Raw genomic sequence first — 26,218 nt, forward strand, 5'->3', positions numbered from 1 at the left:
GCTCATCTGTCCTGGAAACACCTGTGTTCCCCAAGCACCAGAGTTGAGAGACAAGTGTGGTACAACCTTGGAGTCAGGCAGATGTGAGTTGGAATTCATTTCCTGCAAACTGTGTGTCTTATGCATATTCTCTAAGCTTCAGTTCTGAAGATAAAGTATGATAGGACTGACATATAGTTAAGTACTCAATAAAGGGTGGCTTTTGTGTTTTAGTCCACCTACTCTCACTCAGAATCTTGCTTCGGAAATTAAAAGCCATTATTACTACCACATGCTGGGGGTACTATGCCTTTGGTTTCCTGCTATTTGTGTTATATCTATTTGTGTTATATCTCATAAGCTTGGGTGACTCTGGGCCACATGGACCTATGCAGGACTCCTGATATTGTTTCAATGTTTCAGACTACTTTTAAATGAACACTAAACATAACTGATGTTTTAAGAAATGATCAAAAATACTTAAAGGATAAAATTATTCATATCCATTTTTTATAAGTGAAGCTCTTTATTACTTTCTTTCTTATAAAATTTAAATTTCCCATTCTTTTACTACTGTAAAAGGGGTGAGACTCAGTGACCATCAATGTCTATTTCAGCTAAAAATTTTTATCAAAAAACTCATGACTTTCTTGAATGGTCCTTGGAGATACTTTACCACAACCTAATCCTCTTAATAAATTTCACTGTCTATAACTTTGTTAAAAACATTAAAACCATAAGGACAGTGACAATTAAACCTACTTCGGGGCTCCCCTGGTGGCGCAGTGGTTGAGAGTCTGCCTGCCGATGCAGGGGACGCGGGTTCGTGCCCCGGTCCGGGAAGATCCCACATGCCGCGGAGCGGCTGGGCCCGTGAGCCATGGCCGCTGATCCTGCGCGTCCGGAGCCTTGCTCGGCGACGGGAGAGGCCACAACAGTGAGAGGCCCGCGTACCGCTAAAAAAAAAAAAAAAACCAAAAACCTACTTCGACTTTCTCCTCTTTCTACTCTGTCCATTTCAGTTGGACCTGCCCCTTCTGCCTGTGCACGACCTAGTTCTGACTGATCTGTCTCAGTTTATTCCAGTCCACCCTGATCTCACTACTGCCTCAACACTGATTAACTGCACTTACAAATACTAATTACTTCGCAATTAGGCTGAAAGCAACTTGTGAGCAAGATCAAAGTTACTTTTCCACTATATCCTTTGTGATCATGGGGAACACAGTTCATGCTTAAAAAATATTCAGTTAAATTGTCCCATATACAGATGAATTTCACCTGTGTGTTGACGGAATGCTGTAACACATCATCAAACTTACTATCAAGTATCAAGTATGACATTCGATAACAGTTACCTAAACGGTACTGTTATTGAATGACCAACAAAGGGTACGTGTGCCATTTTTTCCCCTTTAAAAGTGGCAAAAACAAACCACTGAGATTCAAGTAGAAGGGAATGGGTGTCCAGAGTGTCCCTTAGCATTTACATCTGTTTTCCACAATTCATGCCGACTACACCCCCTCTCTCCACCACGACGGGTGCGGTGTCACAGTTAGTAGTATCACCTGGGCTGACATTTAGCCGAGATGCATCAGTTGAGCCACTTGTTTCCAGCTGGTGTCCGTTCTGACTCAGCCCCTGTGCTGTTCTGTTACATATTTTAATTATCTCCGTTGAGTAAAGCTGTTGGCAAATTTCGAATACACCCATTCCTGTGACTATAAAATATGGAATTCCGGAATTTTCCCCAACACTATAGTCATGAAAGTGATGTTAAGACGAATTTTATGAAAAAGTACTACAATATCACTTGTTTTCATTTTAAAGTTTGTATGTGGTTATGTTATACCTATTTGACCACCTCTAATACCTATAGCTTAGCTTTTCTTACTCATAGCCCTCTGAATTGCCTGCAAGTTTCTAAAGCTTTAAAGTGGGAATCTAGCCAGGTGCAGTGGGAAGGCAATCGGAGGTTGCCTTGAGTAGGTAAGGACAGTAGATGTGAGGTGTAAGAAAGAGTTCAGAAGCTGGGAATAAACGACTGCAGCTGCTGGCCTCATCTGCACAATCTAGTCTAGGTCTCTGAGCAGTGACACTACAGGTGTTCAGCGGACATCCAGAGGGCTACGAAATCACTGCAGAGGCTTCATTATTAATATTTATTAATGACTCTCTCCTCTTCTCTACTACCTTATGTTTGAATAAAGTAGTTTTATAAACCTTCTACACAAAATTAGTTGTCAAAGAGTATAATAACCTGGTGGTAAAACAGGAACTCTTTCCTCTTCATTAACTATGCATTCATAAGTATTAAAGTAAGAGAAAGATAAATTATTCAACACTGACATTTTATTTTCTGAAGTTTATCATTTTTGCAAAACAGAACAAAAAGCAGGTATCAAAAACAGCAAAGAGTTTACAGAATTTCTGCACCAGTTTCCACACAAGTCAGTGATTATGACACTGGTGTCTAATGTAAATACTAGATACAGTCTGATTTCCCTCATGGTCATAAGCATTCAGGTGATTTGTTTTAGAGCTACCGAATAATTATTTTTACATAAGCACCGGTCATTTTTTGAGAACCAATTTGGTCTGTCCAACAAAGTGAATACTTTTTGATGTGTGGCACTTTCTTTTTTTAAAAAAAACATTGAGCTAAAATACAGAATGTGTATGTGTCTGGATCCTAACCAAATCTTTTGAGATCCCAATAATTACCCTGAAAAACACTGAAGACATTTATAGGACATATTAAATACTAGTTATATACCTCATAATGTCGAAGGCAGCTACTATAATTCTAAAGAAAATAGCATTTCATTCAGAGGCTGCCCAGAGTTTCAACTACATCATAGTTTCCACATCCTTCCTGATTTGGAGTAGTTTCCCCAAACAGGGCCATATTATTAGAAAAAAAATTTTATGCTCATGCCAAACAGGGTCTGGCATTTTACAGATACAGTTGTGTAGAGCAAGATTCCTTGCTCTGTACCCTGGGTGACCACAAAGAAATCAAGAGGCCACGATTGCTGGATGCTGAGAGGAAGAAGCGTACTTAAACTCACAGAATCTGGAGGCAAGCAGAAACAGAGTTGGAACTTGGTTGTGGTGTTCAGCCACCACTTGTTCCAGAAACACATTTTGTTTAAATAAGGGTATAGTCCAGTTTTGCAATGTTAATAGCTGCCAGTCTCTCAAAAATTTTTTATAAAGATCATTTCCTGGCTAGCAATGAGTTAGGAAACCGGCCTCAAATTCTGATTAAATTTCTCACTATTAGTCAAAAACAAAACCAAAAAACAGCTCCCAAAAACCAAACAACAAAAAAACCCCCCACACCAGCCAATAGGGGTTAACAATTGCACAATTAAACTTGAATGTAAATTACTCTATGTACAGACTGGTATACACATCACTGAAATCATTTTGAGAGAATGAGACATTCCTGTTGAAACATTTCTTCTACTTTATCCCCATTTCATTAAAGAAAAACTGATATGTAATTTTCTTCTTTATAGATATGAAAAGGAAACAAGAAGGCAAAGCTGAGAGAAACAGATGCTACCCAAAGGGCAGCGGTGGCATTTGGTTGTTTTGGTCTTTGTACCAGCAACTCCCACCCTATGGGAGATATCCGTTCCCGCCGGCCTACACGGTTTTCCTTGCAGTCAAGACTCGAACAATGGACCCCACTCCTCCAGCAGCAAGTGCCTAAACAAACCAAAGTGTCAATGTTGGCAGAATCATAAAGGCTCAATTCTCACACCAAGCAAAACATTTTTCTTTCTACTTTTATTTTTTTAACATCTTTATTGGAGTATAATTGCTTTACAATGGTTAGTTTCTGCTGTATAACAAAGTGAATCAGCTATACGTATACATATATCCCCATATCTCCTCCCTCTTGCATCTCCCTCCCACCCTCCCTACCCCACCCCTCTAGGTGGTCACAAAGCACCGAGCTGATCTCCCTGTGCTATGCGGCTGCTTCCCACTAGCTAGCTATTTTATGTTTGGTAGCGCATAGATGTCCATGCCACTCTCTCACTTTGTCCCAGCTTCCCCTTCCCCCTCCCTGTGTCCTCAAGTCCATTCTCTATGTCTGCGTCTTTATTCCTGTCCTGCCCCTAGGTTCTTCAGAACCTTTTTTTTTTTTTAGATTTCATATATATGTGTTAGCATACGGTATTTGTTTTTCTCTTTCTGACTTACTTCACTCTGTATGACAGTCTCTAGGTCCATCCACCTTGCTACAAGTAACTCAATTTCGTTTCCTTTTATGGCTGAGTAAAATTCCATTGTACACATGTGCCACATCATCTTTATCCATTCATCTGATGATGGACCCTTAGGTTGCTTCCAAAAATATTTTTCTTAAAGGAAGAATGTGTGCAGCAATTGATTTTGGATTCACTAATTTTCACAAGTATTTCTTGAGCACCTATCATGGGCCAGTCACTGTTCTTAGCAATGGGGATACAGTAATTAAAAAAAAAAAAAACCTTCAGAGTTCCTGCCCTCAGGTGCTTACATTCTAGTGAGATCCTAGTTTACATTCTAGTGTGTTGTTTTCAAATAATAATATGTTCTTAAAGATCTGCAGCATGATGTTTTTGCCGCAAACAGGTGCTCAAATATAAATTTGGGACATTCGTTCTGCTCTCAGCAGTGTCAGGAAGAAATTCAAACTGGGATCAACCATTTTAAGTTCCGTTTAGACTAGTCAGTTTGTCAGATTTTTCTTTTTGCAAGTTAAGAAAATACTATTTAATAGCTAAGAACTTAGGAACTTTGACTTTGCCTTGGAAAATTGGAAGTCATGACTAAGAATTAGGAATCTGAAGCCCTGGTTTACTTGTAGTCGGAAACACTGAATACCTTTGTGTACTGGGTACTGTGCTAGACGCTGGGGGTACAAAAGTGAACAAATACAGCATTCGAGTCTACTGAGAAGAGACAGACAATATAAACAAATCATTTAAATACAATATAACACATGAAATGACAGAGCTATGTTTTGGGTGCTATAAAAGCACGAGGAGGGGCATATACCCAACCTGAGGGCATAGAGGAATGTGAAATGGTGAGGGAAGGCTTCCTGGAGAAAACGATACATTAAATGGATAAGTAGGTGACAGACTGACATAAAGGGTAAAGAGGCACTGGGGCAGAGAGAAAATCATGAGCAAAGGCATAGAGGTGTGAAACATTATGGTGTGTTCAGGGAAAACACATTATTATGCTTACTGATGGAGCATAAGGGGAAGAACAACATGGAAGATGAGGCTCGACCTGGGAACTTGGAGTTGATTCTGCAGGTGATTCACAAGGGTAGATCTGGAAGTTAGAGACAGCATTCTGGCAACTGGGTGGAGAACAGATTTGAGGGAGGCAAAACTGGTAGCCAAGAGACCAGTTTAGGAAACTATAGCAACAAAATGTTAGAGATGGTTGAGTGGATGATCTGAGAAGTATGTAGGAGGTAAGACTGTCAAAAACTGGTGACTGTTAGGAAGAAATGAAGACTTAACACATGCCTCAGTTTTCCAGTCTACAAAAGGGGAATAGCAAGCATTCCGTCCTAGCATTTTTATGAGGATTAAATGAGTTAATATTTATAAAGTGCTTAGAATACAGTAACTGCTCAGTCAATGTTTGCTATGATCCTGAAACTATACTGAAACTAGGCTGATAGGTTTTAATGCTGGCTCTTCATCTGTAAATTGAGGATGATAAAGATATTTATATATTTCATAGGGCTGTTGTAAGGATCACATGAAACATAAACCAGAAGTACAGCAGCTGGTGAATAAAAAGTATTCCATGAATAGGATGACTATATCAATTATTCTCCAAACTGATACACTGTAGAGTAAAAGGGAACTATTCATAATTATGTTGGGACAACAGGCATAAACTGGGGCTGTCTTGGGAAAACTGGGAGGTATGATAATCCTATCCATAAATGTTAGCTCTTTATATCTGACAGTGTATGAGGAATAAAGTGACTTGATCCAGGTAAAACAGCAAGTTTTGCTACCTATTCATAGCTTACATGTGTGTTTTTACTCAGATACCAAGATAATAGCTTCTGAAAAACTGAGTTTTGGTAACTGTAAGATGTTAGTGAATATACACCTTACCTGTGGTTGGTTCTATTTGAATGTTACACTGCTTATATCTATACCAATATAATATAAGAGTTGGGTATTAAAGATTACCTTACTAACTTTTTACCTGAAGCTAAAAATTCCCCTTAGCCATTATTTTTTGGGGGGCGGGGGGCAGATAGTATACTAGCATCTGCTTACATTGCAAAACAAAATGCATGAAAAGAGAAAAAAAATGTAAGAATTCTTGATCCCACCTCCGATTTCATTTTTTTAAACTGTGGTAAAATATAACATAAAATTTGCCACATTAGCCATCTTTAAATGTAAAATTCAGTGGCATTAATTACATTCAAAATATTGTACAGCCATCACTGCTATCTACTTACAATACTTTTTCAGCTCTCCAAATAGAAACTCTGTACCCATTAAGCAATAACTCTCTATTCTCCCTTCTCCCCAGCCCCTGGTAATCTCTAATCTACTTCTGGTCTCTATGAATTTGTCTTTTCTAGATATTTCATATAAGTGGAATCACACAGTATTTGTCCTTTTGTGTCTGGCATATTTTACTTTGCATGTTTTCATGGTTCATGCATGCTGTAACATGTATCAGAACTTCCTTTTTTTGGTCAAATAATATTCCATTGTATGTATGTGTCACATTTTGTTTATCTGTTCATCTGTTGATGGGCACTTGTGTTGTTTCCACCTTTTGGCCATTGTTAAAGAATTCTTGATTTTATTACTTATTTTCTTTTCAAAGTTTTGATTTAGTTCGAAGTTCAAGATTGTGTTTAATAAATAATAATCATTACTGAATAAACTTAAGTGTTGCATATCAGCGTCTCTTAAGACCAAGGCTAGTAAGCATAAATCTAAACTTTCATTTTCATGCATTTATTTGTAATAGCAAAGATGTATAACCAAAAAGTCAAAATAGTTATTTAGGTGAGAGGCTGTCTTTGTTATTCTCTATTACAAAGGAATCAGTCATATAAGTGTATAATTCATAACTTACCTTTTCATGCCACTGCAATAACATAGCACTGCTATTGTCAGAGGGGCTCTCAAAGCCTTTATAAATATACTTCATTAGGAGATCCACACCATTCTTGTCCAGGGATTGAACTGCCTTTTCAATATCATTAGCTTTAAAAGAGATGAGCACCTTCAAGACAATGCTGCCTGCTCGATCCTGAGGGTAAATAAGTAACATCATTTAGACTCATTTTTATGTGTGGGGTTACAGTTTTAGAAAGGCCACACTGAGAATGTGACATTTGAGTAAAGACCTGAAGGAAAGAGGAAATTGTGGCGTACTTGAGGAAAGTATTTCAGACAGAGAAAAGGATAACTGCTGTTAGTGTGTGTTCGGTGCGTTCAAGGAAGAGCAAGAAGACCCAAGGTGGCTGGAGCAGAGTGGAGGACAGGAAGTCAGATAGGTAGTGGGAAGACAGAGCACGTAAGCCCTGCAGGCCCTTGTGAGGACTTTGGCTTCCTGTCGGAGAGATGAGAAGATGCTGGGAGGTTCTGAGAAGAACAGGGATATAATCTGACTTACACTTTAACATGACCAGTTGGCTGCCATGTTGAGAATAAGCCGGGGGCAGTGGGGTTGGAGGAGGGCGGGGAGAGCAGGAGACAAGGCAGACGCAGAAGCAGGGAGACCAGTTTGGAAGTTACTGCAATAAGACAGGCCGGTTTTGGCTAGCATGGTAGCAGTGGAGGTGGTCAGAAGTGGACAGATGCTTGATATATTTGAGGGTAGAGCCGAAAGGATTTGCTTACAGACAGATGTGATAAGTTATCAATTTATTAAATCAATATATTTCACTTCTTGATCTTAAAAAAAAATACAAAACAAAAAAAGAGGAAACTAAATTGCAGTTCTACCATCAACCATCCTTCAGAAATAAGTTATTAATAAACAAAAATTTAAGTTTTTAAAACTTATTTTGTTTCATATCTATAGTCACTTGACTGTAGATATGATATAGTGATCTTCATTCATAATGATCTTTTTTCTTTGATAAAAGGCTGCTCCAACAGCAAAGTTATTTTTTTACCCTTCAAGCCAAGCACAGGGAACACCTCATTTCCCCTTTCAACGTTTCTCTTTCTATTCAACACAAAGTGATACCTTCAGCATTCCAACTGGTCAGATTTTACAGTATGTTTCTACCACCTGTTGTTATCTTCAGCTTAAAGACCATGCAATTAGCCTATTTAGAAAAATATCCTTGCACCCAGAGCTATAACCTCCCATCCAAAGCTATGATAAAAAACCACCCATATAAAAGCAGAAGGGGGTAAAACTGAAATTTCAATGACATTACTCACTTTTAAAAACCAAGGAAATATTTCCCCTTATAAAAGATTATGTGGCCTAGATAACTATTATGCATTTACCTAAGTTATTACTTACTAGTATTCAACTAAGGAGATTCTTGGGGCTCCTAGGATGTATGAATAGCTATGGACAGTGGGGTCAATGCTCTGGGCTTCATTTTAAACAATAAATAAGTAAATAGGTTCTTAAGAATTACTGAAAGACTGCTACAGGGAATATAATTACACAACTTTTCTGAAGGGCAATTTGGCAATACCATATGTACCAAAGCCCTAAAAAAATGTGCAGTCTAAAATGCAGGCATTCACTTCTAGAAATTTATTCAAAGGAAACAATTAAGAATTTACCAAAAACTGTTCATTTCAGTACTGTTTATGACAGAAAAAAAGGTCAATTATCTAAATATATGACAAAAGATTATATATAACTAAACTGCAGCATTATCTATATGCAGCCATTAAAAAAGATATTGCAGAAACAAACTTATTTCCAAGTAAAGACGTTCATGTATGCTGCTATGCAGTTGAAAATGGTTATAAAATTCCATTTTCATTAAAAAAAAAAAACACTCATAGAAAAACTCTATAAGCATATAGCAACACCAAAAAGTAATCATTATCTATGGTCAGCGGTGGGATTATGGATGATTACCTTTTTATTCCCCCACATTTCTGAGTTTTCTATAATATTTAACAGAATTAAGTATTAGAATTTAATTCTATGAAAATGGCAGAATTAAAAAAAATCTTTAAAAAGCAAGTAGAAACTCTTTATTTTGTGAAAGTTTTATTCTTCAAGGCTTTGCTTAAATTCAACCTGAATTTAAGCAAATTTAAAAACACACAGATCTCTCCAATGTTTGAACTTAGTGTGTCTACCATGCAGGATTGTCACAACTCAATGTTAGAGTGCTATTTTTCATATATAAATTTTCTACCTATCAAACTACATTGTAAGCTCTTCTATGTCAAAGATAGTAAATAGTTAAAATATTTGTTGATTGTGTGACGCTTCAGAGGATTTTGGGAAGAATGCTCAGATATCAGCAGAGAACGCGTGTTGTCTGTGACTCACCTTCACTGCCTGGCTCTTGGTGTTGATAGGGGGGTTTTTCAGAGCTGCCTGTAGGGCAGCTGTCATGTTTCCTGTGATGGTGGTTAAGGGGATAGCAAAACGGGCAGCCTTCAGGAAAGCGCTGTAACTCCCAGGAACCACTGGTTCTTAAGAGTTGACATTATGCATAGAAAGAAAAATTAGTATGATTGCTACGTTCAATACTGGAAAATTCAACATGTTGGTTTCAAGGATGTCCATCATAGGTAAAATACTGAAAACAAAAGAGAACACTCAATTTTTAAAAAATAAAGCAAAAACTGTTTCATCCTTTGTTCTAATTAGTAACTGAACACCTTGATAACCTTTCATTTTCCAGTTAGACACATATGCAAACATTATCCAGAGTGATATTTTTTAAAATTCTAAAATATATATCAGAATTATTAGGCACCAAAATGAAATAGCCTATCCTCAACCAAAATACATCTTTTTATGTGATTCTAAGTGGAAAAATAAAGACCAAACTTTAACTAGAATTATATTCTATATTAACTGAAATGCTGGTAGAAAGTACGGGCAGATTACTCTAGCAATCTGAATGATACACATTAGCAATCTCTCAATATGGATGAAAAGAGGCATTATAGAAGATATAATTCAATGACACTTAGGTGGCAGCTTAATTTTTCTGTTTTGGATATTTTCTCTCATATTTCAATAGATATCATTCAAACTGTCTTAGACCACACCTATTAGATTCAGTCTCACTTAGAAAGCACCAGTGAGTTAGCAAGTATGAGAAACAGAAGGCCAATTAGACCGTCAGAACACACAGGCATTCCCCTAAAAGGAAAACCACAGAGTTCACTTGTTCCTCCATCTGTAGTGCCTGAACAGGGCTTGTCTCTTCTTGTAACAAGAGTAGAAGAAACAATATCTTTATATTTTAAGATGAATTGATTAAAAAGAAGATTCACTATATGGATAGAGCAGTACCATTTAAGAGTCATCACATGTCACCTAAAGTAAGTTAAATCTCACAAAACATCATTTATGCATCACCAAGAATGTTTTTACACAGAATAATCTTCACCACTTATGTTCTGAAGAAAAAGGTCTGACCAAAAAAACCCATGGTTGGTGGTAGGCTGTTATTTTCAAGGCTTAATGGATTTCTAGAGAAGCATGCCTTTTGCAGACTGGCTCATTTATAAGACCTCAAACACTTAAGTATTTAAATAATGCAAAACAGCAACAGCTGATTGGGAAAGTCATGGAAACCAAAGAAACATCTGTATGTTGATAAATGTCTAATGCTGTATTTTAGGTACTTCTAAGACCAGCTATGGCTGCTACCAAATATTTTCACTCATACATTTCCCCATTTAATTTAATAGGACACTGATGAGGAAAGAGTCTAACAAGGCTTCCTAATCTTATGAATACATCCAAGAATAATTAGAAAGGAGTGAATTCAGCAATTGAGAATCTCTAAAACTACAGCTTTGGTTATTGCAACATTTACATTTTACTAAAAGAGATCTGATGCAAATGCGTCCTCAAAGTAATGAATATTTAAATATGCAGAAACAACAACCAGGAACTGACAGCCACATTTTAACTAAATGGAAACGACTCCAGCATTACAAAATGATTCTGTTTTGTACAAATGATTCGCTTTCTATTTTATTCACTGGGGTTTATTTTAAATATTTCCAAGGATTCTCTACATGCATTCCGTGTTTTCTTTCTATTGCCCTTTGCTTAACAGGTGAAAGGCTCCCAGCTTCCTTCTGGGCAGTTTTGGTGGTTTTGTACTCACTACCTTTCCCCCGGTTAACAAATTCTGTGCAATCTATATTTTGCCAAATCCCTTTCTCTTATGAAAAAAAAAAAAGGGCACGGACAGAGGGGCCTCAATTCTGCAAACCACCCCATCTCTCCCAGCATGAAGTAAACTATCCAAACGGGCCAAAACAAAACTACACCACAATGAAAAGAACATCACTGAAGAAAGATGCCCGTTCCTCCCAGCCATGGGTGATAATGAGACTCCGATAAATACGGTTCTGGAAGGACAACTTCAGCGCCCCGCAACAGCCCGACCGTCCAGCACCAGCGCCGCGAGGGCGCGGCCTGCACCGCGGGTTCCCGGGAGGCGAGAACTCCGGGAGCAACCTGAGGAATCGGGGGCGTGGACGGCGCGCCAGGAAGGGCAACTTTCCGAGGGCGGGACCCTGGGGTCTCGGGGCGACTCGGTAGAAATGGGAGAGCCCCCTGCCCTCTCAGAACCCGGGACCCAAAGAGACGGGGGTGCTAGGGGCAGCTCCGAACCCGGTGCCCGGCCGGGGCCCGCCGCCCTCACGCCCTGCCCGCAGCCGGGGCCCGTAAGAGGGGCTGGGTCGGGTGGGGTGGGGAGGCCGGCGAACAGAAGGATATTGCCGCAGGCAGGAGTCCACCTCGCCCTCGTCGGGCCCGGCCTGCCCGTCGCCCCCGTCTTCCTCGTCCACGAACTTGTTCTCGTCATACTCATCCACGTCCACCTTCCGGAACCGGGCCGACGACACCGTGTTCTTCGACATCCCGATCCGGATCGGTGGCCAAGGCCTCCTCTCGGTGCTGTCTCTACCTTAGCAAGCCCAGCCCAGCTGGAACCCGCAGACTGGCGCCTTCACTTCCCTCTTCCGCTCAGAGGCGTCGCGGGCAGCCGCGGCTCGGGTGGTTCTGGGCCTGCGCGCTGGCCGAGCTCCTTCCTCGTCAGGCTCACGCTCTTCTTGAGCCTCCTACGCCGCCCCTGCTCTCCTCCAAGGGGAGCGTACCAGGGAGGGAGCGCGCTGGACGCAGTGCGCAGGTGCGGCCTCTCTGCAAGAAAGGGGCGGGGCGGGGCTAAGGAGGCGGGGGCGGGAGGGGGCGGGGCAGGAGGGAGGGCGGAAAGCGGTGCGGCGGGCAGAGGTAAAAGGCGATTGGTCCTCCTAGTGCGTCACGTGATCCCTAGGGGGTTTCCATAGAAACGCTTCTCTGCGGTCCAGTCTAGGGGGTCTTAGGTTGGCTGCGATGGGCACTGGGGGCGGGAGGCCTTGGCTTTGCTTCAGCCGTCGCCGTCAAGGACCTGTCATCAGGGTCCTGCGTAAGGCCCGGCTGGCACGGACTTGCCTGTGAGGTGGGATGGACTGGTTGCCGGACCAAGTCCCCTGCAGTTGGCAGGAGTATGAGGTGGAGTGATGCACGCCCAGCCGCCCAGCATCGTTCTAGTTGTCAGAGGCATCGCTTCGGACTGTGTGCTGCCCGTGGCTTCGTTCCCGAGCCGGGAGCCCCTTTCTCGGGGTTGGACCTACGCTGCGCGGCCAGCGGGAGGTCCCCAAGGACGGAATCGAAAGGTCATATCATTTGTCAGTGCTGTGTAACAGCATAGCGGCTGCACCTGCAGAACTCGAATTAGGTATCGTAACCATTGGGAAGGAGGGGGAGGTGTCTGGGTAGGGGCTGGGGTCCGGTGGTAAGACTGGGGTGAACCTGTGGAATTTGGGGTAGGGTCAGTCATTGACATCTTAAAATAGGTGGTTGTTTGGAGCAGGAATGGTAGAAAAGGGTAGGGGCGAGTTACACTCTCTGGCGCTGAGGGGAAACAAAATGTGTAAGGATTAGTTGAAACCAGACCTTTAAGATTTATTTTTATGGTTTAAGATTTATACGATCCCACTAGGCCAGATTTTTATTGTATTTGACATCTCCATTTATGAGAGCAAAGCTCTTATTGAGCAGGTAAAAAGCATTAAAACTGAGGAAATGGTAGTTGGATTGTGTGTGTAACACTGAAATACAAATATCTGCAGAATAAAATTAATTTGGACGTTTGTCAGGTTTAGTTTAATTTCACGTCTAGCAGAAGGCTGGCTGCTGCCCTAAGTACCACAGTCCTTGGTTTCCTGTGCTGTAATTGAAAAGAGAACTGGGCTTAGAATCAGAAAACCCTGGCTCGTGTCTTGACTCTTCCTTCCACTCATAATCTATTGACTGAGGCACACCACTTAAAATTCTGAACGTCAGGTTCCTCACTGCAAAAGTGGGGCTAATAATGTGTACTTAACAAGATTGTTCTGAGGATTAAATACAAGAAAGTGTTTGAAACTCTAAAATTCTGCATAAATATAAATTGCATATTATCTGTACCACTGATTTTGGCACTAGTCTTATAAATTACTTAATGATATATTGTGTTTTATCTTGCGGCTGGAAGAGATAGATTCTAGAGGGCAGAGACTGTTTTATATTTCTTTTCTTTTTTTTAAAAATTGAAGTATAGTTGATTTACAATGTTGTGTGGTGTACAGCAGTGATTCAGTTATATGTATATATTGTATCTTCCTTTACATCTGACATAAAGCTAAGCATGCAGGAGGTACTCAATACATTCAGGTACTCAATTATTCATTGATGAATGAATAAATGTGATAGGCAGTACAGCTTGAGAGTCACACTGAGAAAAATGAATCCGAAAGAAGAGGAAGAGAGATCTCAAAGTCAACCTTTGTTGGGCATATATACATACATATATGTATATATATATCTGTATCTATATCAATATGTATATACGTATACATAGATAGATAGGTAGATAGCTAGAGACCCTTCAGGAATGGAATGCATCCTTTTTTCTTGGGAGGAAGAAGCAGTATGGCATTTTTCTTTTCCCAATTAAATTACCCTTCTATAAGAATATCATTTAAGTGACAGAAGTGACATTTATTTAAGTCAACACTCAAGTTATGAGCAAACACACTGCTAAAAACTCCCCCAAGGGCTGTCTTAAGACAGCAAAGGAAAATTTTCTACCTGTTGGTATTATTTATTTTAAAAAGTCATATACCAAAGTATCAGATCATTACTATGGTGAATGGCATTATATAACTTAGAATAAAGATTTGTTTTAATATTTTTTTCTCAGTTTCAATCTTTTGCTAACTCTAGTAAGAGCTAAACAATATACTTGTTTAAATGCTAAAGATGATTGTACTTTTTGTTCTCCTAAATCAAGATTTTCTTTGAAGAGAAAATTGAACATTAGAAGCACATTTGAGAACAAATGGAAACAAGGATTCAAGAGCTAATACATCCCTTCTCTTACATTTCTGTTCTTTTGTATTAGGGCTTACTTAGGAAATTTCTTTATTCTCTTTTTTTAGAACTGGGAAAGAGCACCAGAGTAGAAATCAACTTAAGGGAATAGTGAGTGGAATTTTAAAAATCAAGTTGTTCAAGTGTATAATTGTTTTGATTGCTCAGAATTTTGCTCTGTATGTTGAATGTGTTAAATATAATTAATTACTTCTTAGCCACATAAAGCATATTACATTTGAGATGTAATCATGTTAAAAATGTCCTTTTCCAATGCAGTATTTTTTATTGTCTCACAGTGGTAAGTACCTAGTGCCCAGTGGGTACTCAACACCTTTCCATCCAATGAATTAACCTGACAAGTTAATTTTGGAATCATATTTAGAGATAGAGCTTTTTTTAATGGATACATTAATTATCTCCCTACCCTCATTAGCTAATAGTTAACTCTATATAAACCTTTAGGGAAATTTGTGTGTGTGTGTGTGTGTGTGTGTGTGTGTGTGAAGAAAGCAGTCCTTAATAATCTTTTAATTAGAAAATAAACATTCTTCTACTTTCTTGCAAATTCCAAATTTTTATGTTGATCATGGCACTTAACTCATTTTAAGTAGTATTATTTTTCCTATTTTAATTTTTCAAATGAGTGCTTATCCCTGAAATAAAGGATCCATATGGTTTTAAGACATTTTATTTATTGTGCAAGTAACCTGGTTTGGTTACTAAAGTAATGCAGAATCTGAATTTTCTCAAGGTTAATGCTGCAATGGTAATATGTACCTCTTTCTGATTTTCTGTGATGATGCAAAGAGTGAAGGATCTTTTTAGTTAGAAAGGATTTTTTTTTTTTTTTTTTTTTTTTTGCGGTACGCGGGCCTCTCACTGTTGTGGCCTCTCCCATTGCGGAGCACAGGCTCCGGACGCGCAGGCTCAGCGGCCATGGCTCACGGGTCTGGCCGCTCCGCGGAATGTGGGATCTTCCCGGACTGGGGCATGAACCCGTGTCCCCTGAATCGGCAGGCGGACTCTCAACCACTGCGCCACCAGGGAAGCCCTAGAAAGGATTTTAATGAAACTATCCTGTAATAGATCTCTTCTTTCAGATATTTTAAACCAAGTACTTTACCTACTATGTGCTCTTTTCCCCAAATTTGTCAATATTTATTAATTAACAAACCAAAACATTGAATCCTGTGCAATATTGTTTTTATTATTTGAAGTGGAAGTGAACTCAATCAAACATGTCAAAAGTATTATAAATATAAAATAAACAATTTTCAGTTCTGGTAATGATAATTTAATACCACTGTTCTCTAGCAACATAATTATTACAATATAAAAATGCATGTTATCCATAGACTATGCTATGGTTTAATGCTTGTACTTAATATCCAAATGAACTGGTTCAGTGTTGAAACACTAACCTTCAAATCTTTCGGTTTTTCTTTGTGATTAATTTTAGCTTTACATAACTTCATGATTACACACTGAGGTAGAGCAGATAGGGTGAACTATTTTATGATAGGACCTTTATTCTTCAAAGATTAAAAAAAAATTGTAAATCTGTACTTTTATCTCAGGAGAAAAGTTTAGAGCTCAATCAAAGAATAAACCTTGTTTTTTAAACATCCTTGTGAATGGGAATCTTTCTATTTAAAAAGTTTTTTACCTGTTTATGATAATATAAAGGAAAGCTAAAATTTTAAAATTTACTTATTCTATATTCTTTCCCATTCCTGGGATCTCTTATTAATGCTAACTGTTGTTTTAAAACTACATGTATTGTCACAATATAAATCATAGTATTTGAAGTAATGTTAATTTACATCTTTTCCAATATTTATATTACATTTATTTATTTTTCTTATCTTGTTACACTAGCTAGATGCTCAAAAACAGTGTTGAAAAATTGGATAGTAGGCTTCTCTTCTTTGTTTCTATTTTAATGGAAATGTCTTTGTTATTTTACCAGTTTTTATTTCCTATTTCTTTATGATTTTTAGGAATGCTGAAATTGTCAAATGCTTTTTTGGGGAATCTAATGCTAAAATCTTATAGATTTGGATCTTTTAATTTGTGAATGTGATGAATTATATTTTTTCTGCATTAAATCATTCCTACATTTCTTGAATAAACTCTATTTGACTATTTTAATTACTTCTTAGATTTGGTTAGTTTATATTTTGTTTACACGATTTCAGAATCTGTATGTATAAGATTGGTCCACAGTTTCATTTCTTTGTGCTATCTTTATCCAGTTTTGATATTAGGATTAGTCTAGCTTTGTAAGATGAATTGAGAAGATTTCATCATTTTTTCTATGCTCTGTAATAGTTTGAATAATAGAAAATTACCATGCTGTTTTTTCTTTGAAAGTTGTAGAATGTGCTTACAAAATTATCTGGGCTTGCTCAGATTTTTAGAGGTAGATCTTTGATCATCTTTATATTCTGTGGTTATTGACTTGTTTGGTTTTTTTTCTCCTTTTGAGTCAATTTTAGAATTTATGTTTTTCTTAGTAAATCATGAATTTCATCTAGATTGACAATTTATTGGCAAGAAGTTCCACAAAATATTTCGTACAATTATTTTAATATCTTCCATGATCACAGACATATTGCTTTTCTCATTGCTACTATTAACTAAGCAAAATATTAAAATCAACATATTTTTCTTCTTCCCCCCAACCTGATTATCACAAGTTCTAGTAACATATCTTTACTTCCTATAGAAAGTAGCTATCTCAGACTTATAGGGTTGATAAAATTTGAAAGATCCTACATTTTCTATCCCTTTCTACTGTCTATCCTTATTCTGTTAATATTTTATGAATAATAACAACCACTTAATGAGTGTTTACTGTGTTCTAGACACTTGGTAAATAAGCTCTTTACTTATTTTATTTAATCTAGGGCCTAGGAATTAGTGTTCCCATATTACGGATGAGGAAACTAAGGCTCAGGGAGGTTGTGTAACTCAGCCGATGATGCTCAACTAGCAAGTGGCAGATTCGTATGGGAATTATTGAATCCTGTGCACTATTGTTACTTACTTACTTACTTTCAGTAAGTCTCTTAATTCCCAATTCTACTACTTACCTTTTGCTAAAAATAAGGGTATAGCTAAGTACTGAGAGTCTAAATAAACGCACACAATAGCTTGAAATAAACTATAAATTGTGAGCTTTAAAAAACTTATAATGATTTTTAAAAAATATATTTGGTTTTCAGATATTCCTGTGAGCCTTCCACACCTTATCTCAGTATTTTGAGACTAGACATAGAGTTTGTTACCTAATATTTAGTCCGCCACAAAAGATGACCTTTGTGTGTGTATGTGTGTGTGTGTGTGTGTGTGTGTGTGTGTGTGTGTGTGTGTGTGTGTATGGAGAGATCAGTAGGTGTCAGTTAGTAATTCCACTTAATTTTTTTAAAATTGTGGCAAAATACACATAACATACAATTTACTATCTTAACCATTTTAAAGTATACAGTTAAGTAGTATTAAGTACATTCCATTGTTGTACAACCATCACCACCATCCATCTCCAGACCTCTTTTTGTCTTGCAATACTGAGACTCTGTATCCATTAAACAATAATTCTTCATTCCACCCTCGCCACAGCCCCTGGCAACCACCATTTTACTTTCTGAGATGATAAATTTGATGACTCTAGGTACCCTATGTGAGTGGAATAATACAGCATTTGTCTTTTTGTGACTGGTTTATTTCATTTAGCTTGATGTCCTCAAGATTCATCTACGTTGTAGCATGTGTCAGAATTTCCTTCCTTTTTAAGGCTGAATAATATTACATTGTATGAATATGCCACACTTTACCCATTCATCCACCAGTGGACAGTTGGTTTACTTCCACCTTTTGACTAATGTGAATATTGCTGCTTTGAATATGTGTGTACGTATATTTTTCTGAGACCCAATTTTCAATTCTTTTGGGTTTATACCCAGAAGTGGAATTGCTGGATCATTTTTTTGTTTTTGTTTTTTAAGGAACCAGTTCTACTTAATTATTTAAATAGGGTAATAAAGCAATGTTCCCAAGCCTAAGGCCTCTGATTTGGTATATCCCTGAGAGTCAAGGACATCCAAGGTAAGGCAATCTCAGGACTTATGTTAGTTTTGAGGTCCTGGGTAACAAGGAATGGGGATGGGGAAAGTACCAAAACTCTGGGGTCTAGAACCTACTTAAGTTCTCCACCCCAGCCCACTCAGCCTACCTAGCTGCCAGAGTCTAGAGGATGCCCATTGGTACAGTAGTTTGAGCAGGATCACAGAAAAGCCACAGGACTGGCACTAAATAGATATTGATTTTTCCAGCCTTTATAGTGAGTCCACATTATTATTATCTTGAGAGGCATTAAAGCATTGTGATTAAGAACATGGGTTCTGGAGCTAGACCTCCTAGATTTGACTCTCAGATCACCTTTACTATTTGAGCAATTACTTAAGCTTTCCTTATTTGTAAAATAGGTACTATAATAATAACTACTTCATAGAATTATTGGGAGGATTAAATGAGCTAATAATTTAAGTACTTAGAAAAATGCCTGACCTATAGCTTTCACTAAATGTTAAGTAGTAATAATATTATTTTTAATTAGTATAGGTTACCATTTGGCTTTCCTTAAAACCCTTGGAAACAAGATAAATAACATTCCATTGTGGGAGTTAAACTTTTTGGATTGCATGCACTATGAATCAAGAAAAGATATCTAATATCATTTTAAAGTGATAAGATTTGCTCCCAGGCTACCAGGATTAGATTGTAGCTTGATGAAATATTAACATCTATAGAAAATCAATACTAGTCATGATAGGAAATGGTTATAGAGGTTTATGTTTTTTCTCACAGCCTTGGCCCACCTAAACACTGTCCAGGGGTCAGGTGCCCTTGTGCGTATCTCATCATTTCATTCCAAGTGGCAGATGTCTGTCCCAGGTAAACAGAGTCTGACAGCACTAAACATTAGAATCACATTATGAACTCCTCTAATCCACAGAGCAACCCTCTTATTATAGTTTGGCTTTTCATGTAGCTTATCTACATGGAGAGACTGTATAGGCTGGACAACTTGAACATCTGGTTTCATATCCAGTTATAAGTCTCACTGGAAATCAATTAGCTTTCTGCTTTTATATGTAAATCTTGGGAGTTTTGTTAATCTGGTCTGTCTGTGATTTATAAATCCATTTTCTCTATAATGACTAAGTATGTGGTGGAGCCTACAACGGTGAGACCCAAACCCTGCACCGTGTTTGATTCACCAAGGAAATGTTCCCCTCCCCCAGACTCTCATCAGTTTTTTGGGACCTACTCCCCTGCCTTTTTTATATCAGCACACCACTAGCTCCTTTAATTTATTGGCTTGTATTTTCCTTATTGGAATTACCATATATGTGGTGGCAGTTATAATTCTTTGCTATCACCATTGCCAGTTTGCTGAGGAAAGGTGGAGCATTCCAATTTCTACTCTTCCCTAAATCCCTGGGCCACCTTGACACAAACAAGAATCCGTTGCATGGTGAGCAGAAAGACCCGATCCTTGTGACATAAGAGCTCACTCCATGGAACTATTGCTTTGATATGTGTCATCTTAGAGCAAAAGAGCTCAAGGGAACCTTAAAGATGAGCTAGCTCATATCTCTTGTTTTACAGATGAGGAAATAGAGACTACTTGCCTAGGGTCATATATCTTTATGCTCTTTTAACAGTCTCTTGTCTAAAGCTTGACTTTATTGGCCTGGACTCATGATCTATCAGTAACATTCTTCTTCCTAGCCCCAGTCTTATCTAACCAGTACAAAAATTTAACTGTCAAAAGCACTTTTCTTTCCTATTGGTTTGGTAACATTTCTCCCTTTGTTATACACCCGCTGATATCCAGGCTTACATTTGAAATATATTTGAAATACAAATTCGTCATAGATTTCACACTATATTTCTATCTGGATCCTTTGTATCTTGAATGATACTGTGGTCTTTTTGACCACTTTGGAGACACATCTCATATTATCTAATTGGATGTACTTTTTTTTTTTTTTTTTTTTTGAGGAGCCCACAAGGCAAGAAGTTTCAGAGCTGGCTCCCCAGGCCCCTCCGACTTGCTGACGCTATTAGCTGAGTCACCCACCTGGATCTGTCTACTTTTACGATGATCAGAGATCCTGATTTTGTCATCTTAGGGTCTTTTTTTAAAAAAAACTCTACATCCCAAGTTGTAGACACATGATTTCATGATCCAATAATAAACTTCAACAGTACCTCTTTAAATAATAATTACTGTATACCCACAATATAATTATATTCTAATAAATCTATAAAAAATTTCAGGTTAACAATAGAAATTCCTTTTAAAATTTTATTCGTGTTTATTTTAATCACAATAGAAATTTCTATTGTAAACTTTTTTTTTTTTTTTTTGGCGGTACGCGGGCCTCTCACTGTTGTGGTCTCTCCTGTTGCGGAGCACAGGCCCCAGATGCGCAGGCCCAGCGGCCATGGCTCACGGGCCCAGCCGCTCCGCGGCATGTGGGATCTTCCCGGACCGGGGCACGAACCCGTGTCCCCTGCATCGGCATGCGGACTCTCAACTACTGCACCACCAGGGAAGCGCAACATTTTTCTTTTCTCCCCTGCCCCCACTTCTTCCTCTCCCTCCTCCGCCTCCTGCTCCTTCTGCATGGAGTATTATGCGCTTTAAGTTTTTTCTTCTAATGGCAAAACTATCTTATTAGCTTAGCATTCATTTTTACACATATTAAGAAAATATTTAGTAGCAAGTTACAGATGAATACACATTTTTCTTGTAATGCATTTTTACATATTTCTAAGAGGGGAGTGAGGCAGCAAACAGTTAAACGTAAACAAGGTGCTTTAATGTACACGCTCAAAGGGTTAGTCAAGGAGCACTTCTTAGAAGTGTGTTTTGAACAAGATGTTAAGAGACGGTATAGATGTGCACTGATAAAAAAGAAAGGTGTCAGAATAAAAGGGAAGTAAAACAAATTATGCATTGGGAAGCTATATCAGAAAAGGGGGGAATGGATCCTAAAAAAAAAAAGATGTTCATTGCAGTATGACTAAGCAGGCACTTGGCTGGAATGGAAAAGGAATGTTGGGGAGTGGCGATTGGTAAAGTTATTGAGATGTAGATTCACAGTCTTGCTACCCACGTTTTGCCTGGCTACTGTGCCAGACCCTAAGGGAAAACCAAAGAGGAGAGACAGTGCTTGATCTACAGGGACCTACACTCCTGCTGATAAGACAGAGCAACAGGACGGTAGAGGAGGAACCTTAAAAGCCAGTAAAAGTGGCTTGGATTTTATGTGGTGTGTGATGGAAGGCGTTTTGGAGACTTTCATGTATTATCCTGCCTCTATTATCTGCTCAAGAGGGAAAGATCAAACTGAGCAGGTGGCTGGTTTCAAAAATCAATTTTGGCAGCTATATCTAATCAATTAGCAAAAAGAGCTTTTCTCCACATAAACTATTTTGAACCATTTTAGAAAAAAAAAAAGAGCTGCCTAAAATCTGTCCACGGTTAACAATTAATGGAAAATCACTGATTTGCCTTTGCAGGCAGCACTTAATGTCAGTAACTCAGGCTGTTTTCCAATTTTGCAGTAAATTTTTATACCAAAACCAATTTAGGAAGCTATTTAGTCCATGGGGTTCTTTGGTCGAAAGGTGATGTGGGTAGTGTAGAGTAATGACATTTTCTTATCCACATCAGAATATTAGCAAGTTACTAATGGCTCCATTTTGATACAGTCACTTTTAAAATACAGGAGAGAGATCAAGTTGCTTACGGAAACATTGTGGATTATGTTAAAAACGGTGTTGCTTTATAATGGTTGAGATAATACATAATTCAGGTTTTGCTTTTAGTGTATCAGTTTATCTCCATCTTGGATCAGACCTAAGAGAGAAAGTTCCCAGATTTCTGTTGCCTATCTAATCAAGTCCTCTGGTAGTAGTTTGGTCTCTTGTTGTAGGAATGCCAATTTTAATTTTTCCCTTTCTTCTTCTTCTTTTTATCTGCCTCTTTGCTACTAGCAAACTGTTCGGTGATTTCTACTCTCTCCACTGGCATTAAAACGGGAGGCATTCTGAGATCATTGTTTTCCTGGAATGATATTTGAGGCATATTTAAGTGCTTTACGATATTCCTGGGTTTATGTAGGTTTTGTCCTACATGGATTGGTGGTAGGTTTCTGAAAGGCACCAGTACAAAAATGACAGGAACCCTGGGGTCTAGGGTCAGATTGGGTTGCAGTTGTCCACTTGTCACTTGAAAAGACTGTCTGGGAAAGACATTGTTTAAGTGGTAGCCCTCTAAAGCTGCCTGAGCTCTTATGTTCTGATTCTCTTTTGCCTGGGGAAGAATATCGGTGAAATAGGGTTTCACCCCTGTTATGGCATTGATTTCATATGCATTGTGCCTGTCTGCCAGTGCTCTCCCGGTTAAAATGGGCTGGAAAACAGTCGCTCCAGACATACCACTCACAAAGTTGTTGAGGAGAGAATGCCAAATCCCACCACTTACTGGGCTCAAAGTGACCTGCGGCCATAAACTGGCCAGGCTCCGGAGAGCTTCACGGTTCCACGCCGAGGCAGGAAATTCAGCCTCAGTATGATAGAGCTGAGAAAAGTAAATACTAAGAGTGACGTCTGGATACATTACCAGGAAATTGTACATTTTGCTGATGCAGCAATGGTTAGCTTCATTGCAAGGGGAGTTGCTGGAATACAGAATGATATGCCTGATGCCGTCGTTATTGTGTATGGCGGAGTCAAAGTAACCATTCATCTCAAATAACATTGATTCCGGATGGGTATCATTCCCAGTGCAACTGCTAGCATGGCCCTTTTGCACCAGGCTTCCAGAAGAAGTTTTTAGTTCATAGAATGTGAGGTGTTTTGTTTGAGGATATGTTGGTCCATAAGGGAATCCAAAAATCTGACAAAATTCTGTGTAGGGAACTCTTGCTTCTTCACCTGTCCGAATATGGTAAGGACAATTAGAGCAATCGAGAGAGAATCTCAGCCAGTAATAAGGTTTTACTATTGTTCCACGATTGGCTAGGTATTCCTCATATAAGGGCTCCATTACTCGTTTTATTGTCTTCTAGCCGCAACCCTAAACAAGGAAGAGAAATTATATATAAAACCAATGCAGGGAGAATGAAAGACAATGCATGAATCTATTGAGCCATACTTTTCTTTAAAGGAATTAGCCTAGCAACTATGGTAGCATCTTTTTTTTTTTTTTTTTTTTTTTTTTTTTGCGGTACGTGGGCCTCTCACTGTTGTGGCCTCTCCCGTTGCGGAGCACAGGCTCCAGATGCGCAGGCCCAGCGGCCATGGCTCACGGGCCCAGCCGCTCCGCGGCATGTGGGATCTTCCTGGACCGGGGCACGAACCCGTGTCCCCTGCATCGGCAGGCGGACTCTCAACCACTGCACCACCAGGGAAGCCCTATGGTAGCATCTTTGATTCTAAAAGATAGTGATTTATAGCCATAGATTAGAAAGTTCTGGATTCTAATCCTGAGGATTAGACAGATCCTGGGTAGGAGACAAAAAAGAAAGGCACAATACACTTTTACCTATTCCATAGATTCTGAGGCAGTAGAGCAAATGGGTTAACAGTGCAAGTTCTAGAAACAGACTGTCTTGTTTCAAATCTAGGCTCTGCTGCTTAGCAGCTTTGTGACTTTTGGCAAGTTATAGAATGTCTGGGAGCCACAGCTTCCTTCTCTGTAAAATGAGGATAAGAATAGAACCTATCTCACAAGATTATGTCGAGGATTGAATGATGGAATAAATATAAAATGCTTTATTATGTGCCTGACACATATTAAGGACTGGATACATATTAGCTCTCAGTAGTAACAGTATAAATCCCCCAGGTTATCATGATTCCGGTTTATGACAGTACAGAGAAATAAACAGGGGTTTTGCATTTTGTTCATAATATTCTTCCTTTGATTCTTTTCTGAATATGAAAGTATCTAATATATTGTGCGGAGGTTTTGAGTGTGCTTGCATTTAAAATCAGCTATTTCTTCAAATCACTGGCAATAAGTTGGAGGTGGTTTTCTTTTGGGGAATAGAATCTTAGGGTCTATTTTGCTTAATGGTAAAGACTTCTTGGAGAAGTGCCACTTGAGTATTCTTTGGGTTGTGGACCCTCATTCATTGACATTTGAGAGTTTTATTTCCAGTGGGTGGGTCTTATTAGAGCATTTTGGAAACTTTACTATTCTGGAAAGCAAAGATGATTCTTCAGGATATTCCAAATAAATGGCTTCTTGGACATTAAGCCCCCAAAGTTAAGATTTTAAGTAATGATTTTTCCTTTACAAAAATATCCCTTCAGTATCATTGTTCCTAAGCAGCAGCCAGGGGCATTATAATATAGTTTTAGAAACATTTTAAAGTAACTTTTTATTTTACAAGTATTACGTGTTTCTTTTGTAGAATATTTTTAAAAATGCTGGTACATAAAAAAAACCCTCATACCACTTTGTATCAGTTTACATTCCCATCACTGTTAACAGGTCTATTCCCCCCCGTCTTTTTGCTGTGTATGTTTGCAATGCACAACATAATTAAACCATGTTTTATACTTTGTTTTTTCACTTTGTATTATGTCATGAGGGTTTTCTTCAAAAAACACAATGTTCATGGCTATTTTATCACAAAACTATAACAGGTTCTTTCCTCTTATCATTATTATAAATAATACTTTGATGAACATTTCTATAAATAAATCGTTCCTGTCTCCAATTCTTTAATGTAGAGTACTAAAAGTTGTATTATTAGACCAAGCTGTGTCAGATTGCTTCCTAGGATGATGTACCAATTTTGTCACTGTCTCCCAGTGTTGTTTATTATGCCCTTTGTCAATTTGAGAAGTGAGCTTCAGTATCTCTTTATGGTTATACTTTGTACCTTTTCAATTCCTGGTGAAAAGGTACAAAGTATACCGTTTTACACGCTTATTGATCTGTAGTATTTATTCTTCTGTGAAAGATATATGATCCCTTACCATTTTTTTTGTTTGTTTGAGGTTTTTCTGATTGATTTGCAATAACTCCTTATGTATCAAGAACATTATCTGTCATATTTGTTGCAAATATCTTACCTGGTTTATAGAGCCTTGTAATTATGCTGATGGTATTTTTTTTGTTTGCTTTTTGCGGTACGTGGGCCTCTCACTGTTGTGGCCTCTCCCGTTGCGGAGCACAGGCTCCGGACGTGCAGGCTCAGCGGCCATGGCTCACGGGCCCAGCCGCTCCGCGGCATGTGGGATCTTCCCGGACCGGGGCACAAACCCGCGTCCCCTGCATCGGCAGGCGGACTCTCAACCACTGCGCCACCAGGGAAGCCCAATTATGCTGATGGTATTTTTAAGTGAGCCAAATTTTACATTTTATGTGGTCTAATTACCATTATGATTTATTTTTTACTACTGTATTTAGAAAAGACTTCCCATCAAAGAGTTTAAGTATTCCCCGTTATTTTCTTCTAGTGTGTATTGTTTGTACATTGAACTCTTTGTCCAGGCAGCAAA

General features: G+C 38.6%; 3 protein-coding genes across 4 annotated transcripts in view; 1 reads left to right on the forward strand and 2 right to left on the reverse strand.

Moving 5' to 3' along the window:
- Window positions 1-2,312: 2,312 nt before the first annotated feature.
- On the reverse strand, window positions 2,313-12,318 carry ARPC5 (actin related protein 2/3 complex subunit 5). Its single transcript, XM_060035193.1, has 4 exons — window positions 11,944-12,318; window positions 9,524-9,595; window positions 7,118-7,294; window positions 2,313-3,697 (listed from the first exon to the last, which is right to left on the reverse strand). Exons 1-4 carry the CDS (start codon window positions 12,085-12,087, stop codon window positions 3,635-3,637), a joined length of 456 nt encoding a protein of 151 aa, XP_059891176.1. The 5' UTR covers window positions 12,088-12,318; the 3' UTR covers window positions 2,313-3,634.
- A 222-nt stretch (window positions 12,319-12,540) lies between these two features.
- The window catches only part of RGL1 (ral guanine nucleotide dissociation stimulator like 1), a 277,771-nt gene continuing 264,093 nt past the window's right edge, over window positions 12,541-26,218 (forward strand). For both annotated transcript variants that reach the window (XM_060035202.1, XM_060035213.1), the window contains exon 1: window positions 12,541-12,944. The gene's annotated coding sequence lies outside the window, so the exon portion shown is untranslated. The remainder of the gene's footprint in view (window positions 12,945-26,218) is intronic.
- On the reverse strand, window positions 22,647-23,814 carry APOBEC4 (apolipoprotein B mRNA editing enzyme catalytic polypeptide like 4). The gene has a single exon (XM_060009836.1). It carries the CDS (start codon window positions 23,748-23,750, stop codon window positions 22,647-22,649), a length of 1,104 nt encoding a protein of 367 aa, XP_059865819.1. The 5' UTR covers window positions 23,751-23,814.

This window comes from Delphinus delphis, chromosome 1, assembly GCF_949987515.2.
Source record: "Delphinus delphis chromosome 1, mDelDel1.2, whole genome shotgun sequence".
Classification (NCBI taxonomy): Eukaryota; Metazoa; Chordata; class Mammalia; order Artiodactyla; family Delphinidae; genus Delphinus; species Delphinus delphis.

Bases quoted from the DNA above. Each gene is read 5' to 3' on its own strand.
- ARPC5 (XM_060035193.1), bottom strand. From the start codon at position 12,087: ATGTCGAAGAACACGGTGTCGTCGGCCCGGTTCCGGAAGGTGGACGTG. The intron at 9,596-11,943 runs TATCCTTCTGTT...ACCACCATCACA, and splicing joins TGGACTCCTGCCTGCGGCAA to GGAAACATGACAGCTGCCCT. The intron at 7,295-9,523 runs GTGAGTCACAGA...ATTTACCCTCAG, and splicing joins CCAAGAGCCAGGCAGTGAAG to GATCGAGCAGGCAGCATTGT.
- APOBEC4 (XM_060009836.1), bottom strand. From the start codon at position 23,750: ATGGAGCCCTTATATGAGGAATACCTAGCCAATCGTGGAACAATAGTA.